Source organism: Python bivittatus, unplaced genomic scaffold, assembly GCF_059951505.1.
Source record: "Python bivittatus isolate LINGU-HERP-01145 unplaced genomic scaffold, Pbiv_v1 ctg000020_np1212, whole genome shotgun sequence".
Taxonomy (NCBI): domain Eukaryota; kingdom Metazoa; phylum Chordata; class Lepidosauria; order Squamata; family Pythonidae; genus Python; species Python bivittatus.
The window spans coordinates 121,958,280-121,977,700 of NW_028277030.1; the positions used below are offsets into that span (position 1 = coordinate 121,958,280).

Consider the following 19,421-nt stretch of genomic DNA (forward strand, 5'->3'; position numbering starts at 1 on the left):
ATTTTTATAAATAGGCTATAGGCTGGTACTTTGCTTTGCCAGCTTCTAATGTAATGTTTTTATTTACTTTTTCTTTTAAAGATAGGAATAGGACAGAGAACTTGATGGGGCACCAAAGGTGACATCAGCATGCACATTGGTGGCCAACGTCACAATGTGTACCCTTTATCATGAATTGTGGTTTATAAATCACTGTTTGGATTCACATTTCAAACTAAGCTGAAGCACCATGTATTTAAATCAATGTTTTTCAAACTTGGCAAGTTTAAGATGTGTGGACTTCAACTCTCAGAATTCCCCAACCAGCATGCTGGCTGGGGAATTCTGGGAGTTGAAGTCCACACATCTTAAAGTTGCCAAGCTTGAAAAATATTGCTATAAAGCGACGTGTGTACGCGTAATTTTGTTTACTCAAAGGGAAACCTCGCTGATTTCGATAGTTGTCCGCCTCAAGGATAATTGCAGCCTAACAGCCGCTAGAAGGAGCTGCGCAAAAAACATTCCTCGCTTTCTCAGTCGGCGCGAGAGCGAGACAAAAGTAGTTTGGCACCTGGCGGGCACCATACTAGATTGAAGGTGAATGGCAATGGCGCTGAGCTTGGAGCCCTTGTCGGATCGCAGCGTAAAGCTAGCGGTGCTGCTAGCCTTCGCTTCAGGAGTGCTTGTTGGGTGGCAGGCGAACAGAGCGCGGAGGTATTACCTCAACTGGCGGAAGCGACGGCTGCAGGACCAGCTGGCGACAACTCAGAAGAAGTTGGACCTCGCCTGAAGTGGTGAGGGCAGCAGCGCGAGAATGGTGGCCGGGAGGGGTCACGCTTAACGTCTGCGATCTTTTATTCGGAACGACCGTGTGCCTCTGGCCCTTTAACCCTAGGCTGGGGTAGTGAAAAGCACTGAAGATGTTATCTAGCCGGGTAATGAAAGGTTTGCAAGAAAACAGCCAAGCTCAGAGAACTCCAGGGACTCCACAGTAGTGAAGTTTCACGTGATGATTCCTGCGTTTCAAACCTGGTATAAAGAGAAATAGGCCAGGTTGCAGCTCCCAGTTGCTCAAATAGCTATCACACTTAATTTTGGCTCTGGTTTTACTTTGCCTTTTTTTTTTTTTTTAATTAACGAAGTAACTGTTTATGGCTCTTTACATCACAGTTAAGACATAAATGCTATATGTTATGATTTGTACTTTTTTCCTCGGAGAGTTTTTGTGCTTTGATACTAGTGATAAGTCCTGAGGAATTCAAGCATACCTTGCCCATTATAATTTTATGCGAAGAAGAAGACCATTTTCTGTATACGTTTTGCCTACCTGAATGCTAGTGTTCTGGGAGACCTTTGGAGGGGGGGAAGATAGTTACCCAAAGCTGCTCATTTTGCAATAATTTGACCATACCTTGATAAACTTACAGTACTTTCAGAAATTATTTTGCCATTACAACTTTGAACCTTATTTAGTGGGTTACAATTTCATACAGTTTCTTGAGAGCAACTGAAGTTGAACACATTGCAGGTCTACTTCTAATTAAACCTACATAGGAATGTATTGCTTTTATATTGAAAGTATGCTGATTTCTAAATTCAAGGACTTGTTCCAGTTTAAACGTATTATATATAGACATATTGTTGTCAGGGTTCCTGCAACATTTCAATTGACAGTTGTACCAAAGTCAACAAACTTCTCAGTGGTTGGAATTGTGGTGATTTCCTTAATGCTGTTTCCACTTACATACTAGAATCACATCCTTTGCTATATATTTTATTTTAACATGTATTCTTTTTCTGTTGTTTCATATTTTAAATTTTGAGAAAACTTTAAAAGGTATATGGAACTGATTCTCATTTTTTTTTTCACTCTGTCAACAGCTGAATACAAAGAGAAGCCTCAAAAAGAACGTGAATCAAAAGTTTTCATATTTTGATTATATTAATGGACTTCTTAAAATATTTTCATGCATAAACTTGTTTTGGAGATATTAGTGGAATTACCATTATCTCATTCCATTGGACTGATATTTATGAAAATGTTCAGCATCTGCAGAAGGAATCTATCTGTTGAAACTTATCTGTATGGACAGCTTACAGCTTGCCATTCTTTTCTTGGAAGGTTGATACTTTATGGTATTTGGTGACTGGAATTTCCTAACAAAGTTTAAATATAACAAAAATCAAATGTAATACAGTACATTCTAGCTAAGTTTTTTTTTTTTAAGTTCTTGACTTTGGCTGTGAGAATGAAGAAAACCATAGTTATATCTTAATATGTAATGCTGTACCAACGTATAAACAGTATTAAGTTGGATCCTAAATTTATTGGCCTGGTTCACACAACATGCTAAATCATAATGTGGTCTGTTGTTTGGGTTTACGATATGTGAAGTCAGCCAAATGTGGCTTATTCAATAAATCATATTTAAGCATAGAGCAATGTGTAAACTAAACCTTATATTGAATGTGCCTTTAAAGCTGAACAATTTACTTTAGTGTGATCTTTTATACGAAACAATCTGCCTGATCAACTGTATAAAGGAACAAGGGACTGGAAATGGTATTTATGTATGGGGTAGTACAGTACATGGTATATACAGGGTAGATGCAGTACATAATGAATCCGTAATTTACTACAGAGTCTTATAGACTGCTTTTCTAGTGCAGCCATGAATCAGTTTCAGTTAAAAACCATACAGTACAAGAAAAACTAATGAGAATTTCAATAAAAGCTAGGTAAAATCCAACCCCACTGAACGAGTATACCTCTACCTGGTGGTGAAAAGATAATCTAACTACTCATATATTCAGTTCAAACGTCTGTATTAGTTCTATGATGAGCACTTCATTTTGGGATGTTTGTTCTCAGGTTGAAATAATGACAAAGTAATTGTTTATTTTGCCAAGTTTGTAACAGTTACACATTCATTTTAGCTTGTTTATTGTTAGGCACCTTGAGCATTCAAATAGAAAGTTGGGATGTACATTTAGTTATTGAATATGTAACTCTGTGCTTTTTGTCCTGCCCAAGTGATTCTCTCGCAGAGTGTAAGACGTGGGGTTTCGATTAAGTACTCGGCTAGAATTCCAGAGAATCAGGTTCAAGTTTACCCTCAGGCATGAAAGTTCAAGCCCACCCTACCTTACGTGGAGGTTTGGGGACTAAATTGGAGGAGGGAGGATTTTATAGGCTGCCTATATAATTTCCCGTATTTTTGAGGTCTAATTGGGTGGGGCTGTAAGAATTGTTAAAACCGTCGAATTACGAGAAACATAGCAACGGTATTTTATCGCCTATTCCCTTTCTTACTAGAGCAGATGAAAATTGGTAGTTCCCTCAGCTCTTCCCTTTATGCGGGAACATCCCGCTCCCTCGGCTCTGCTACGTGCTGCTACGCGTAGCGCGGTTCTCTCCCAGCATTGCACAGATTGCACTTTGGGTCTTCGGAACGCCAGTTGATGACGCTGTTAGTTTAGCGCCGCAGCGTTGGTCTCCTTAGCGACCACGGTGGCCGCTCTCTCTGCGCAAGACGGTTCCAGCAGTGGTCGTAGAAATGACCGGCCGGCCGAGCCGAAGAGGCCCCCTGCAGAGCGCGTTGCGTCGGGGCCGAGAGCTGCGGGAACAGGTATCTTTTGGCGTCACCTTCCTCGGAGAGAGCAGATGGAAAAGTGGTAGAGAGAGGAAGTTGGGATTGCAGAAGACAGATTTCCAGTGCGTCGCAATGGTTGTGGCCCTCTGGAGGATGGCGGTTGATGAAAAAAACTCATTTTGTGGAACTCGTGTATGGGCTTGTTTCAGTGCAAACCTGACATGGCTACCCAAATGTGATCCCTCCGATTGTAGCTGTTCAATATGTGAATCCCTAGACAACTAGTCTGAAGTTTACGGTTGAAAACGCGTTTCCTCTAGAAAGCGTTCAGAAGACGCACGTGCAGATTTAAAGAGGGGGGCGGAGACATATATGAAGGCCTTGACCAAGTCAAAATCCATAATTTTACTTGGTTTTTAATGGTCTTTTGAGCCATTAGATTGTAATCCTAATCTGCAAATAAGCACATGGTTTTAGTGGGAGTTATTTTGTATAATAATGTTTTTAGAGACAAGCAACCCTCCTAATGAGATTCTCAACAAAACACTCAGTAACAGTGAGAAAGCATCTATGACCGTAAAATAAGCTAATAGGTTAAAGAAGTTTTCCATTTGTGCCAGAATAAACTTGTGTTCAACGGGGAAAATGAAATAAATAATTACAATTTATCTATAAATGTCAGAAAACTAGAGCAAGTAGATTAATCTGTAAGCCTTAGTAGAATGTTTACTAAATATAGAAGAATGGAGAAATGTTAAGATGTGCAAATACTGACAGAAAGGTAGCTGGTAGTCTCTTGTGAGGAATGGATGTTTGTAAAAAACTAATAGGACTGTGCTTATTTTTTACTTTAAATATATACTTCATTTTTATTTACAAAACAACACAAAGTGAATACAGCAAATAAAGGGTCCAATGTTTTGAGACGATTAGGAAAATAAGATTTGATGGTTTAGCAAAATAAGTTTGATGGCTTGCAAAGATAGAAAGGTATGGCTGATGAACATTAGATTTAGCATTTTATTTCTTTTGTTTATTATTTTATACTCCTTTCCTGAGAGGAAACACCATGATGGATATATATGTATGATGTATTATGTCAGAATAAGCATTTCTATGTAGCATATTTCTCACACACATACAGATGTCCTAGCTGAATTAGTGCAAGAGTTAAAACTGTCACTTAAAATGGAACAAGTAGGTCAGACTGATTAAAGCAGCAAGATCTTGCAGAGGGCACTGCAGTGAAAATTTATGGTTTTTTTAAAAAATCTGTTCAATTGTGTTTGATTCTTGGAGACCACCTGGACAAATTCCTGCTGATTTCTTGGCAAGGTTTTTCAGAAGTGGTTTGCCATTGCCTCCTTCCTAGGGCTGAGAGAAAGTGACTGGAAAAAACTTAAATTAAAAAATTAAAATTAAAAATTAAATTAAAATGAGAATAAAATTAAAATTCTAAGTTCTAAAAAGTACCTAGAACTTAATGCAACTTAGATAAGTGTGTATAGGTTTGTAGCCTTAGTGAATTCCCCCCCCCCCGAAGTTTCTTGTTTCTAATAAAGGGGAAGTTAAGAGTGTAATGATCTGGTGAATATTATTAAAATTGGTCAGCTGATGTGTGTACATGTGTGAATATTAGAGAGTATAGGAAAGTTGCTTTGGAGTGCTGATTTTTATTATAAATACAACATAGAGGTTTCGTATTTAAGTTTTAAATATATGAGGCTGTGCAACTGCTTTCATTCAACAAATTATAATTATAAAATATTTCAGGTGGGAACTTTGCTTCAAGAAAGCAAGGCAGTTAAGGCTCTGGATTCTGAAAAAAAGAAAAGCCTTAGTGAGAGGTAATATACATTTTAACTACAGTATACTTTTGATAGGAGCAAATGTAACATTTTATATGGCACTTCAAATGTAAACAAATTAGCAGGTAATTTAAAAATAGTTTAGACTAAAATCTTAAATAAATTTACCTGGAAGAAAATTTATCAAAAATAATGAGACTCATTTCTACGTGTGTATTTTACTTCAAAGATATATATGAGATGTGAGGAAATCATATTTGTAGAAGAGTGCTCATGAATGTAAATATTTGGGACTGCTATTCAGTGGACTATCTAGAAATGTATTCAATCTTGTGATTTTTCCCATTCATATGCATTATATTTGAATGTCACTATTCAGTATATACTATTACTTTTGAGGTGAATCGGTTCACTTTAATTGCTATGTTGATATGCCTCATTAATTTTACAAATGTTTTATATTGCTTTCACCATGAAAATGCATTCAAAGCTAATTTACAGAGTATTCAGGATTATTTGTTTATGAATTTGTATGCCAGTTACTCCAAAGATTTCAGGTGACTTATATCTCAGAATTATAAAAACCATAAAAACAAGTACCCCCCCCCCCGCCGCACAAACCTGTTAGTATTTATCTACAGTATACATTTCCAATTGTACATTTTTATTTAAGGATGGATCTGTTTCTAGATCAGATCAAAGCCAGGGCAACTACAGTATTCTTTGCAAAAATGATAGCAGCCAGGATGCACCTGGTGGACTTTGTTTCACCTTCTGTCAGCCTGAAGTAGATTTTTGTTGTGGAGATGCTGCAGGAGAATGAGCAATTGAGGCATTGTGCAATTATTCTTCAATCAGGCAAATGTAACAGGTTTAGTAGTTTTCAGCATCAATATGTGTTCTTTTTCTCTATTCACTAGGGACGTGTGCATACAAAAAAAAAAGACAGATTGCTTCATATTTTTCCTGACCATGGGAGCATGTTATTAACATACCTGCTCATTTTGGGATCAGTGTCTTGTTTATTAAATTTAAACACAGTATTATTTGTAGTATTTTGATCAGCATATTTGATGGTTGGGGTAGGCAGCATATAAAATGCAGTCTTTCTTTCTGTTATAGATGTTTGGAGCTGAAGAAGTCTGTGGATGAAAATGCCTTTGCTCTTCAGAACTTAAAGAAAGTAAATATTTAGTGCCACAGTTAATTTATTATATGTCATCAAGTCATTTTCAACTCTAGTGACCACATACATATATATATATATTCTCCATGACAATCTATCCCTAACCTGTTCTTTCTAGTCTCCCAATGGTGCACTCATCGCCACAGTAACTGAGGCCTTGCTGCTGGTCATCTTCTTCTCTTTCCTTCCACCTTTCCCAGCATTAGAACCTTCTTCAGTGAACTAGGTCTTCACAGAATGTGTCTAAAGTAAGATCATTTGAACCTGGTCATTTGTGCTTCGAGTGAGAACCCTGGGTTGGTTTGTTCAATGATCCATTTGTTTGTTTTCTTGGCTGTCCACAGTATTCTCAGGAGTCTTCTCCAACACCAAAGTTCAAAAGCGTCAATACTCTTCCTACCTTGCTTCTTCAGAGTCCAACTTTTGCTTCCATAGAGTGTTACAGGGAATACCATGGCTCCAATAGAAGAAAATATATGTAGCTCAGGGTTGAACTAGAGCCCTTGGTGCTCTCTAAGCTTGGTTGTTTGCCTGAAGACATTTCATTACCCGATTAATGTCATCAGTGCCTCAGTCGGTAATGAAATATCTGCAAGCAAACAACCAAGCTCAGAGAGCACCAAGGACTCCAATACCATGGCTTGCATGATTCAGATCTTTATAGATATAATGGCATTTGAATATCTTTTCCAGGAGGGGCACAATGCTTATCCAAAAATAAGAGAGGGAAGATTCAGAGAGATCGTTTGTTAAAGTATTGAAATTACAAGCTGTTTTTTCCAGGTTCTAGTATATAGCTTCCTGAGTTTCTGTCATTCTAAATTAAATTCATATTTTAATTATAAACAATACTAATAGTCTACATGAGAACAAGTGTGTTCTTTTTCAGCATAAAGAACCATGTGAATGTTTACATGTAATTAGCATATCTTCCTTAAATATGATTTGGAAGCCAGTAAAATGTAGCGGTTAAAATTGAGAAGATTCAGGTTTAAGTCCCCACTTGACCATGGCTCTCACATGGGTGACTTTGGTCCTTCTGTCTCACTGGATTTTTGCTGTGAGACTAAAATGAAGGGAAACCTTCATGTATATCATCTTGACCTCCCAGAGAAATGACGAATATAAATATAAACTAAGATTATATGATTTGGTAAATTTTAATATACATGTGGATTTTCTTAAAATTCTGGTGTGTTTCTATCTCACAGTCAGATGAGCCTGCACCAGTAGGAAATTATAATCAGAGAAAAGAAGAAGAAGAAAAACAGTTGTTAAAGCTTTCTCAGCAGCTTGAAAAACTTGCTGCAATTCTTAACCGGGAAAATGTAACCAAAGACTCCAGCACGTAGGTAGATTAAAAAAGAGATTTAATTTTCTTGTTATTGCCAGTTATCATTGCCTGCTTACATTTAAGCATGGGCACGTGTCAGAACCAGTATAATTATTTCTTACAAGATTGCAAGCAAATGCAGCGTGGATATCTTGTTTCCTATAATATAAAATTAAGATATTTGACAGTATAGAAATTTAAATGCATTCAAAATGCATTTTGCATACCTTTTCGATATCTGTTCCCATTTTGGGGAAGCTGCCTAAACTCATTTAGTGCCAGATGTTGTAGTTTTCAGGAATAAGGAAAATATATGCCTGCCTATTTGGGATTGTTTGGCTTCATTTATTTTATTTTCTAATAGTTCTATTATTTTTTATTTATACATATTAAACATATATATTGCATTTTTAATTGGTTATATTTTTAAATTCTATTTTAATGGTCTTGATAGTGCATTCAGTATTTTTTAAACAGAAAAGTATGATAAAAATATTTTCAGTAAATAAAACAGGAAATTAGGCAAATTATTACCTGTTTTTTCCTAAAAATCCAGAAACATTGATTGATTGATTGATTGATTGATTATTTATTTATTTATTTATTTATTTATTTATTTCCAGTATTTGTGTACTGCCAATTCAAGCTACCTCTTAAGTGTATATATGTACAAACTATGTATTAATTCAAATCAATAAGTGATTTTAAATCACTTAAAATAAGTGATTTTCAAAAGACCAGTTAATCCTGTTTTTATTTCTTTGTTATTAGGAATTTGAAAATGAAAGGCAGCCCAAAGGAACAGCAAGAAAATGAAGAGAGAGAAAATGAAGGAGGAGAAAGTAGACAAGATGATGAAGAGGAGGAAGAAGAAGAAGAGGAGCAAGATAGCGATGAGGAGGAGGAAGAGGAGGAAGAAGAGGAGGATGAAAATAAACTAGACACTTCATTTAATACAGAGTTTATCGCTCTTGGTGATTTTGCTGCACAGCAAGAAGGGGATTTGACATTTAAAGCAAGTAAAATCTGGCATTTCTTGATTCTACTAATTCCACTTATTTTGTCTTTAGTCTTTATCTTGTTCATTGTGATCTGTGCTCCATACCATTTAATGTATCATGGAGAATCAAGACCAACCCATCATTACATACATAACTTTGACCTGGGTCTAGAATATATTTTAGATTGTAGCAAAGGAGCCAAGTGCAACAACAGGTTTTTTATAGGTGTAGTGTTGTAAATCTACCAGTGTTCATTTGATTGAAGTTTTTAATGTTAAAGGAAATATTTTTTCTCAAGCTGAATGGAATATAATTATCATGTAGTGTTTTTAAGTCTTCAAATTAACTTTTTAATATTCTGTTGTTCAGAATATGCACCAAATTATTTGGCTTTCTTTTTATATGCCTCTCTCTAGCATCTTTAGTAACATTTTGCATCAGTTGGTAAAACAAGAATAGTGGTCACTTTTTGATGTTAAGCAAAAATTAAAACATACACCATATATTCAGCATTGTATCAGAGTACAGTACTCAAACACTTTCAATATTAATATACTTATTTACTTTCTCTGTTTTCAATATTGAAGAAAGAAGAAGTTCTTCTTATCATTGAGAAAAAGCCTGATGGTTGGTGGTTGGCTAAAAACTTGAAAGGAGAGAAAGGCCTGGTGCCTAAAACCTATCTTACGGTTGGTATGCTTTTCCCCTTTCTACTCAGTTTTAACTGTTTTAATAATTGTTGGTATGTGTGCTCTTTTGTAAGATGGCAGACTAGCAGCATTGCTCTATATAAAAGCAAAATTGAAATATTTTTCCATAGCTTGCTGTAAACCCTGGATTTTCTGATAGAAGTAAAGCTTGCCCATATCTGAGTTCTTACTATTGATCTTACATGCCTATACAAAAGAAAGACAGGGCCAATATCTCTGGAACCAGTCCATTTGCAAAAATTTGCCGGAAATTGTGTGGATTGTTCACCTATTGTGTTTATTCAAATATTTATAACCTGAGCACTATTCTAAGAATCTTAGGCTGGGTTAAATAAATAAACATCATCTTAACAATTCAAATTCAGCAATCACCACAATGAAGTAATAGAGGTACAGATTTTTACAAGAGATCTGTAGGGCACTGCTGGTCTGGCTGTTAAGTCTTGAATGCAGAAGGTGATGCACCTACTCCTTCAGATGCAAAAGCAATAGTGATGGTGAAGGCGAAAGACTTCTTTTGTTAGATTGTCAGGCAGCAACCAGTAACTCTATTCTGGATTTATCAGTGGGACTCTATATAACAGTTTGAAAAGTAGTGTGATGGGTTTCAGGGGTGTGGGGAATTGTGAAAAGTACCTCTTCCCACTTTGACCATTAAAAGCTTCTGCTGTGTACGATGGAGTATTATTTCTAATAAAAACGTCAGGCTTATGATAGGCTATTATTCTGCATCATGTTGTCAGGATATCTCTTCCCATTACAAAAATAAGGATGCAGTTTGGCTAATCGTTGTACTGTGTTCTTGTGGCAGGCAAAAGACAGGGAAGTAGAAGAGCCAAGTGAAGAAGAAACGGAGGATGACATTGAGGTGGCAGATGAAACAGCAGGTGGAGTCAATATTCTGAAAAGGTAGACCACAGGCTTTAATGCAGAAATACATTGTCAACTGGTATATTATTATGAGAACTTAGTTTGTAGGCAATTTTATATGTGATATGTAAGAAGCTAAAAACACATCCAAAATCATAGCTTCAGTCCTTTTTGTAAAGTTATCTATAATATGGGACCTACCATAAAAAACAATTAGCTTTTTTCTTGGTTTAAATGTATCCATGGTGGAACTTACAAAAAGAGTCTTACTGAAGATCTAACTTTGTGGAATGAACCTGTACAGGAGTAGGTCATCCTACAATGGCTCTGGGACCAAGATGTTTAAGGCTTTAACACCATATTGAGCACGTTGAATTGGGCCCAGAAAGCAATCTGTTTTGAATGCCGATTTGCTTGTCTGTATATTTCTCATAAGTATGTGATTGTAGTTTTTTTCTTGTGTTTGTGCTGTCTGCAGAACAGACTCTCACTGGAGTGCTGTCAAAAAGGCCCTCACAGAGGTATGTCTGCATTTTGCAGAGTTATGTTTATGTTTCAGTAATGATTTGAACTGTCACCTTTGTTTTGTCAAAAGATTTTGATTGAAGAACAAACATCTGACTTTATTCCTACTGTGGAATGCACAGCGAGCAAGCAGGAAATATTTATACTGCAAATAAATATTCACAGTGCAATATTTTCCATATTTACTCAGAATTACCATCTTAATTTCTAGCATGACTTTGGAATAGTATTGCTGAAGCTTTCAGCAGCAGCCTTGTTTTAAATGTTAAACTAAAATGGGATCACTTCTTGCCATAATTGCCTGGGAAAGTGAATGAAAGGATAGCAAAGCAGTCAGTATGCTGGACAAGACAAATAAGGTGGAGGAGGCAGGGTAAGCAGGAGGTTAGCACTAAGAGAAAGAAAACAGGACAGCAACTGCAGAACAGCCAGGCAGAGTGGAAGGAGCTCTCTCCCTGGAAGGCATCTTATTGAGTGTCTCTTGTCTAGCATATCCACCGTTGGGAACAGAAGTAAATTGAAAGTCAGCAAATCATGGATAGGTCTTGGCATCCTCCCTGGAACTGCAGCGGAGTGGAGTGATATCGGTTAGGGCATTGATGTAATTAGTGGCACAATATAAGGTGTGTTGCCTACTCCACATTCCACAAGCCACTGCAGTTTGTTCACCAAGTTCAAACTACATTTTTTGCTGTCTTTCCCATTCTAATGGCTTAGACAGGGCTTTTCTTAATAAAATGTCTCTGTTCTAAATGAACAGAATAATACCTTAGATGCGCTGACAACCATGGGAGCAGTGCCTGCTGGATTCCGACCTTCAACACTTGCACAGCTCTTGGATGAAGGTAGGACTTCTACAAAATTATTCCACTAAATCTAAATCTAAATCAAGTGTGATGCCTCTAAGGAGACCTGAAGCTTGATAGGACAATACTGAACTCTAATTACAGAATATCATCACAGATTGTTTGGTTTTAATGCTATTTGAAATACTACACTTATTCCCTTTTAGATTTTGGACAGCCATAGTGATAGAAACTGTTTAAGAGAATTTTAAATGCCTCCTTCCTATCAAAATAAGGGGTTTTTAAAAGTGTATGCTGAAACATATAAACTATGAATGAAACAAAAACATATTTGAAAATATATGTCATTTAGCTAAACTTGTCAAATAATTAAGATAATCAGTTCCCTCTCACAATTTGGTGCCAGACCTCAGCTACATTGATAAAAAAGCTATTATCTGTGATTCAAGGCATGCTTATTTAGTTCAGAAATTAACATAGCTTCAGATTTTGAAAGTTCTAACTATTAAACCCTATCAAAGACTAGGCACCCAGGAAACATACAGGGTGAAGGGAAAGCAACATACTTAAATGTATATATTGTTTTTCTAGGAATTCAGTTTCGGGCATCTACCTTCCTGCAGCCGGTGCTTACACCTTCCAATCTTTCTTTCCAAGATCTAATATGGAGCCCTGAAAAAGGCAGCGTAAGTATTTGTTCTTAAGAATGCCACCTAAAGGCAAGTGTCTTCAGGGTAACTGAAGATGAAGAAACTGTTGGGTGTAATGGTACAGAAGTGTGGGAAGAATATAATGAAGTATATAATGAAATTATAAGGGTAGTACTAAAGGGCTCAGATGCCTATACACGAATGTACAGGGTGTGATAACAAATAGGGAATCCTAGTACAGGGTGGCAAATATGATGTGGTTGATATTACTGAAACCTGGCAGGATGGAACTCATATTTGGAATATAGTACTGGAAGCATATAATTTATTCAAAAAACCAGACCCAACAAAAGGGAGGGTGGTGGCATATGTAAAAATGACTATGTCTGTATGGAAATTTGTGACACCAAGGATAAAAACCCTGCTGAAAGTGTCTGGGTAAATTTTAAGGAAAAAAACCCCCAATGACAGTGTTGTAGGTGTGTACTACTCTCAATCAAGCCAAAGACATAGATGAAATTTTTACAGATCAGGTGGCCATGGTATGTCTATGAAATGTAACTGTGGTAATGGAGGATTTCAACTATCCCAACATCAATTGGGAATCAAACTCTGTGGCAAATGGGATATCCAACAGGTTCTTTCAGACAACTTTATCATCCAAAGGGTGGAGGAAGGACCTAAGGGATCAACTGTACTGGATTTAATACTTATTAAAGGGGATGAAATGGTTGAGGAAGTGAAAGTTGTAAGAACCTTGGGAGAGAGTGACCATGTGATCCTACAATTCTTCATATTGCAGACAGGGAGAACTGAAGATAGTCAGATTAGCATTCTAGACTCCGAGTGAGCTAAATTTCAGTAAGGGAATAAGTAGGAATGTTTCCATGCATGGAAATCCTGAAGGAAAAACAGTTCAGGAAGGTTGGGAGACTCTGAAAAATGAGATAATTAAGGCCCAGACACAAACAATACCAGAGAGAAAGAAAAATGGGAGACAGCTGATGAACCAATGTGGTTGCATAGAGAACTCTCTGATAAACATAGATAACAAGTTTAAAAAGTAGGAAAAGGGGCATATAACAAAAGCAGAGTATAAAGAAATAATCTGAATGTAAGGATGGAGTCAGGAAGGCCAAGGCTCAGAATGAGCTAAGCTTGAAATGAATGCAAAAAATAGCAAAAGGGATTCTTTGGGTATGTGTGGAACAAGAAGAAAGGAAATGGTCAATCTTCTGGTTGGAGAAGATGACAAGATGATGATGGACAACAGAGAGAAGGCTGAACTGCTTAATTCCAATTTTGCATCTGCCTTTTTTCAAAAGAAAAAAGTGGTCCAGTCTCTCAGAAGTTGCAACCAGAAGTTGCACCATGTAGGCTAGAAGAGAAATGCAGGTCAAAATAAGTAGTGAGAGAACATCTAGCTATTTTGAATAAATTCAGGTTGTCAGGGTCAGATGAAAAATATCCCAGGGTGGTAAAGGAACTGGTGCATCGGTTCTCAAAGCCACTGATTGCAGCCTTTGAGAATTGGAGTACAGGGGAAGTGCCAGAAGTTTAGAGAAGAGCTAATGTTCCAATCTTAAAAAAGGAAAAAAATGTGAATCCAAGAAACTACAGACCAATCAGCTTGACACAACTACCTAGGAAAATGCTACAAAATATCAAGTGGTAGATTTGCATGCACTTAAGAAGGAACAAGGTGATTAGTACAAATCTTAGTCTTTTTTTTTTTTTTTTTGACAAAGCGACTAGACCAAGGGAATGCTATGGATATAGTGTATCTCCGTTTCAGTAAGGCATCTGAAGAAGTTAACCACAGTTGTCGTCTTGATATAACTGGAATGATGTGTAGTTTGTTACTGTTTATTAGATTTTTTTGCATTTTGTTTTTTCTATTTTTGTGTGTGTGTTTTGTAAAATTTTGTTATAAAATGAAAGGAAAAATTCATATATACCCATGACTTTATCCTGAATCTTTGCACTTCTCCCTGTGGCCTTATCGTCTTATAAAAATTGAAAGCCAACACATCTGAAGGGCACCAGATGAAGGAAATTTGCTTCAGACATGGAGTATATTGCTTTACATTGAAATTGCAGGTAGTTTAATCTACCATCCATCTATTCTGTAAATGCAGAAATCTATTAGGATTGTATCTGCCATAGCAAGAACATGTGTTGCTTTTCATATATAATCCATATGAATAAAATAGAGAGTTAAAGTTCTGTTTCCAGGCAAAGGGGAAGCTTATCAAGAAGTAGATAAGCAGAGGGGAAAGTTGGAACAGTTTCTGAGAAAGACCAAATTGGGTTCCAGATGGAGGATATTCAGAATTGGTGACTGGTGCTTTAGAATTCTTGGCAGCCTAAAAATACTGTTATGTAGCTCTTAGGTACACTCTCTCCTCATTTAGCGACTGAAATCTGGTCCAGTGACATTGTCATTAAGTGAAATGGTCACTAAGCAAACACATGATTGAGACCAGTGCGAAGATTACTGGTTGCTGCTGTCTTATTCAGACAAAATTCTCTTGTACAGTGTCCTATGCCTGACCTGGTTTTCCCTCCCGACTTTTTTTTGCCCTCCTGCAGGGTGGAGAGATTGCTTAAACCAGCTATCTCTTCTTGAGCTGCACTTCCCTAAGAGGTAACCTACAAGCTAATAAATTCAGCTCTGAGACCTTAGTTGATTAGATCCCTCCAGCTGTCTAACCTGCTGCATGAAACTGACCAGACCTTAATCAGTTTCACACTGAAGGTTTTTGTTGTCAGGTAGCTGAAATTTGGTCATAAATGCAGGCATTGGTCAGAAAATGAATTCTTTTATTATTGTTTATTACTGTCATATTTATGAATGGTAGCTAACCGAAGTAGTTGCTAAACAAGGAGTGGCTGTATAGGAATATCCTCAAACCATGATATGTACATTTTTTAAACGCAGTAATACAGTTACTAGATATTACTATTTTTCCAATTATATACAATGATTGGCTCCGTTGTTTTATCTGTTTCAGATTCAGCCAAGGCCAACTCGGATATCACTAGTTATGACTTTATGGAACTGTAAAGGAATTCCTTTTCCTGGCATTAGCATACAGGTCCTCAGTAGACATATTCGACTCTGCCTTTTTGATGGCAATCGAGTAAGTTGCAACATGTTTTCCAGCTTTTTCTGTACATGCTGCTGTTAGAATGTCACACTGAGTAGATTTATATCTTTCCTTCTGTCAGAGTTTTGATTGATCAATTTGACACTCTTTATGTAGTTAAATATCAATCAAGTGATTCACATGACTACAAAAGTTGTTGAAAGGATCTTTCAGCACTTTATGTTAAATGGGTTCCATCGTTCTAATTCACTTGAACTGAAGGAGAAAGCTGATTTTCCAAACCAGTACTGATCTTGTGAGAAAATAATTGGAGTGTGTTCTTTATTATCATTTCATTACTTTTAGATACACTAATGAATTCAGTGGGTCTTCCCTATGCTTTATCTTATTTTAGATTCTGAGCAACATTCATACTGTGAGAGCTTCATGGCAACCAAAAAACCCCAAAACATGGACCTTTTCTCCAAGGGTAAGTATACAGTCTACTGTAGATAGATTTGATATAGTGTATTTTGCCTGCCCGTAAGACTAGGCAAGTATAGCAGTATTGTAGTTTGTATTTTATAAATATTCATATTACTGTCTGATGATAATCTCCCCCAACCTTTATCAAAATATCCATTAGGTTTTATTTCTGATTCAGAAGGTGGAAAGCTAAACCTTAAAAAAAAATCACAACTTTATTTCAATAGCCAAGGTGACTGAACCTAAACATTATAATGTAGAATACTATATGGCATTTAATTATATCATAATCTATATTACCCAAACCTTACTATGTGAGAGCTAATTAGACAAGATTTGGGATTGGTTTTTCTAATGTTTCATTCTTGAAAAATAAACAGCCATGGTCAGAGTTCAGAGTACTGGAAACTGGAAGGGTGTTCCTTTGAACAGTTTTCTTGATTAAATACCCTCCTACCCCTTATTTACCACTGGAAAAGCAGGGGCAGACACAATCTCAATGGGAGGGTGGTTTGGTTAAGGAAAACTGCTCAGGGAATTCCTCCCTTCTCTCATAGTCTTAACTGAATGTTTTTTAATTTTTTTTTTAAGGAAATGTCGTTCTCCTAATACAGCCCTCAGTAGTACAGATCATTAAACATTTATTTTATTAGAGATTTTTTAAAAAAGCAATGTTATGTTTAACCAAATATTATACACTAAAACAGGGTTGTTCAAACTGTGTTCCTTGGAACCCTATGATTCTGTGACAGCTTGATGGGGGTTCTTTGGGAGAGTTTTTTTGTTGGTCTTCAGGTCAGTCTTGACTCCTGGCAAGTGCCTAAATAATGCCATGCAGTTTTCTTGACAACATTTTCAGAAGTGGTTTGCCATTGCCTTCTTCCTAGGGCTGAGAGAGAGTGACTGGCCCAAAGGCAGGACTAGAACTCACAGTATTCTGGTTTCTAGCCTGATATCTTAAACCACTACCCTGAATTGGCTCTTTCTATGAGAGACTAAGGAGCTGCATGAAAAAAGGAGAAGAAAAAACCTTTATGATTATAATCTGCAAGCAGATAGTTCAGATAGAAATTTTCCCTTGTATTACCATTATATTTCAGTTTTCATGAAACCAATAGATATCCCATAAGTTTTGCCATCTTTTTTGAGGGATTGGATCCAGAATTCTTGTAAGGGGATGCTTCTGACTGAGAATGGGAGGAGCTGGTTTTGAGTTATTCCTCCCCCCTTTTGTTACTCTTTGTACTCTCTAAAAATATGTTCTGGAGAGTTGGGTGCCCCTTCAAAAAAGCTGCAGGGAGTGTGATGGTGATATCCTTGCAAGGGGTGGGTCAAGTATTTTCAGGCTAACTTACAGTTTCTTGGGGTATGGCTGTGTGTCTTTTTTTTTATTCAAGTATATTAAATATCTTGTGTATTTTAAACACTATTTTGTTTAAAAGAGCACTCCCCTCAAAATTAGTAGTTTACCCTTGAATGGCTCAGAGGAGCTACAAAATAGAGACTTGAGGACTGGCTGCTGAAAGCCTATCCCTGAATTGGGCAATTAGCACTATTACCTACAATTACAATATATCAAAATATGAATATCACCAGGATTTAATTTGATTGTTAGCTTCTTCAAATATTTACAGGATAGATTTATATTTTTAAGTTACTCAAAATCAAATACCGTATTTTTCCATCAATAAGACGCCCCCATGTACAAGACGACCCCCACTTTTCCGACCCAAAATTAAGAAATCAATATTTTAAAGATAGTGCAGAACACATTTTTATTTAGTAATTAGTTAACATTTACCTGATACACTCGGTGGGAGGAGGTCCAAACCGTCTCTCTGCAGCTCTATTTCCGTGCTCTTTTGCATAACTGATTACATTCAATCACGAGTGAAACTGCCGATAGCTTGTCTCTGCAAACAGACTTCCTCTAATTGGTTTGTTCAGCATCAGCTGACGTCAGTTACATAAGGCTCGTGATTGGAGGAAGTCCGTTTGCAGAGTCAAGCTATTTCACTCGTGATTGGAGGCTAGCAATAGGAGGAAGCCTGTTTGCAGACACAAAGTATGGGCAGTTTTGCAACTGCGCGGTTCTCTCCTCGGCTGACTTCCTTGAATAAGACGCCCTTCAATTTTTAGCGTAAGGATTTTAGAAAAAAGTATCGTCTTATAGTCGGAAAAATACGGTAGTTAAATCAGTTTGTTTTTGTTTGTTTATAGGTCACTGGCATCTTACCATGTATTCTTGATGGTGATTGTTTCATTAGATCTAATAATCCATCTCCAGACATTGGACTATTATTTGAACTTGGAATCACTTATAATCACAATGTAAGTCCATAGAGATGACTCAGTATATGAAACTGTATTAGCAGACTCTGTTGATACTTTCTGTGCAAAGTGCTTGGCATGATAATCCGTAGGAATGAAACATAAGTAGATTTCAGTTTAAAAAAAAAAACACATCCTTTGTTGCTGACCCGCTTTAATATGTTTCTTTGTCTTTTTCTGATGGAATGGTCAGGCAGCTTGGTTGTTAGGTGCACCTTCTTGAGATTAAGCATCTTAACCATTAGTGTTTTTAAACAGTATAGGTAAGAATTATACAAATAAGAGTGAAAAAGGCCTAGTTATGTAAACAAAAATGGATGATAATGATAAACACCATCAAGATACCCTTACCTCCTTTTTTCTTGTTGGTCATGAAATATCAAATACTGTTTATAGTGTTTTATGATAACTCCCTGTACCTGATGCTTTATTATTTTTAGAATGACTAATCACTAGGGATTGAGGTTACAAATAGGTTTGTGTTAAGTATCAGCAATGATTTACAAGCTGTACTGATTTGTTTCACAAAATTCACTACACTAATACCAAACAAACCGCACTGTGGCATAGTGTAATGAACAAATAGTCTTTCTGAAAATGTAAGCTTGACTACCTTCTTAATAGTAATAGCCAGGAGAGTCTCCTGAGTAGTTTTTCCCTTTAGCCAAGATCTATTTGCATGGTTAACATTATTGAATAACAAGCTGACACTGGTATATAGAGTGGAAGAAAGGAAAGTCTATAATTAATTTCTACAAATGTTGTCATTGCTGCTGTAGCTACACACAGTGTGGCTGTAAGACAGGGGTCAACAACTTTTTCCAGCTGGAGCTACACTTAAAAAAAAAAAAACACCTTATCTTTTAAAGCCAAAGAGAACATGTTCAGAAACATAGCAGAATGACAAATGAAAAAGACAGTGAATATGTGTGGGTAAGACTATAAACAGAAGCTTTTTTTTTAGGCATACTTTCTATCCCAATTTAGGGAGATTGGGGACCTAATGTAGTACTACAAGGTGGACATATTTTACATCTTTTGGGAGCAGAAAAAT

General features: G+C 36.6%; 2 protein-coding genes across 2 annotated transcripts in view; both read left to right on the forward strand.

Annotated features, from left to right (window-relative positions):
- Window positions 1–521: 521 nt before the first annotated feature.
- On the forward strand, window positions 522–2,416 carry MTLN (mitoregulin). The gene is made up of 2 exons (XM_088148580.1): window positions 522–773; window positions 1,861–2,416. The coding sequence occupies exon 1, from the start codon at window positions 581–583 to the stop codon at window positions 767–769; it is 189 nt and encodes a 62-aa protein (XP_088004706.1). The 5' UTR covers window positions 522–580; the 3' UTR covers window positions 770–773; window positions 1,861–2,416.
- A 1,085-nt stretch (window positions 2,417–3,501) lies between these two features.
- Window positions 3,502–19,421, forward strand: part of NPHP1 (nephrocystin 1) — a 35,796-nt gene continuing 19,876 nt past the window's right edge. Inside the window, exons 1-13 of the mRNA XM_025164222.2 lie at window positions 3,502–3,608; window positions 5,346–5,419; window positions 6,503–6,563; window positions 7,778–7,914; window positions 8,671–8,914; window positions 9,488–9,589; window positions 10,422–10,519; window positions 10,959–11,001; window positions 11,766–11,850; window positions 12,403–12,497; window positions 15,476–15,604; window positions 15,966–16,040; window positions 18,257–18,367. Coding sequence (XP_025019990.1) covers window positions 3,537–3,608; window positions 5,346–5,419; window positions 6,503–6,563; window positions 7,778–7,914; window positions 8,671–8,914; window positions 9,488–9,589; window positions 10,422–10,519; window positions 10,959–11,001; window positions 11,766–11,850; window positions 12,403–12,497; window positions 15,476–15,604; window positions 15,966–16,040; window positions 18,257–18,367 — 1,326 coding nt within the window. The 5' untranslated portion in view covers window positions 3,502–3,536. The remainder of the gene's footprint in view (window positions 3,609–5,345; window positions 5,420–6,502; window positions 6,564–7,777; window positions 7,915–8,670; window positions 8,915–9,487; window positions 9,590–10,421; window positions 10,520–10,958; window positions 11,002–11,765; window positions 11,851–12,402; window positions 12,498–15,475; window positions 15,605–15,965; window positions 16,041–18,256; window positions 18,368–19,421) is intronic.

Bases quoted from the DNA above. Each gene is read 5' to 3' on its own strand.
- MTLN (XM_088148580.1), top strand. From the start codon at position 581: ATGGCAATGGCGCTGAGCTTGGAGCCCTTGTCGGATCGCAGCGTAAAG.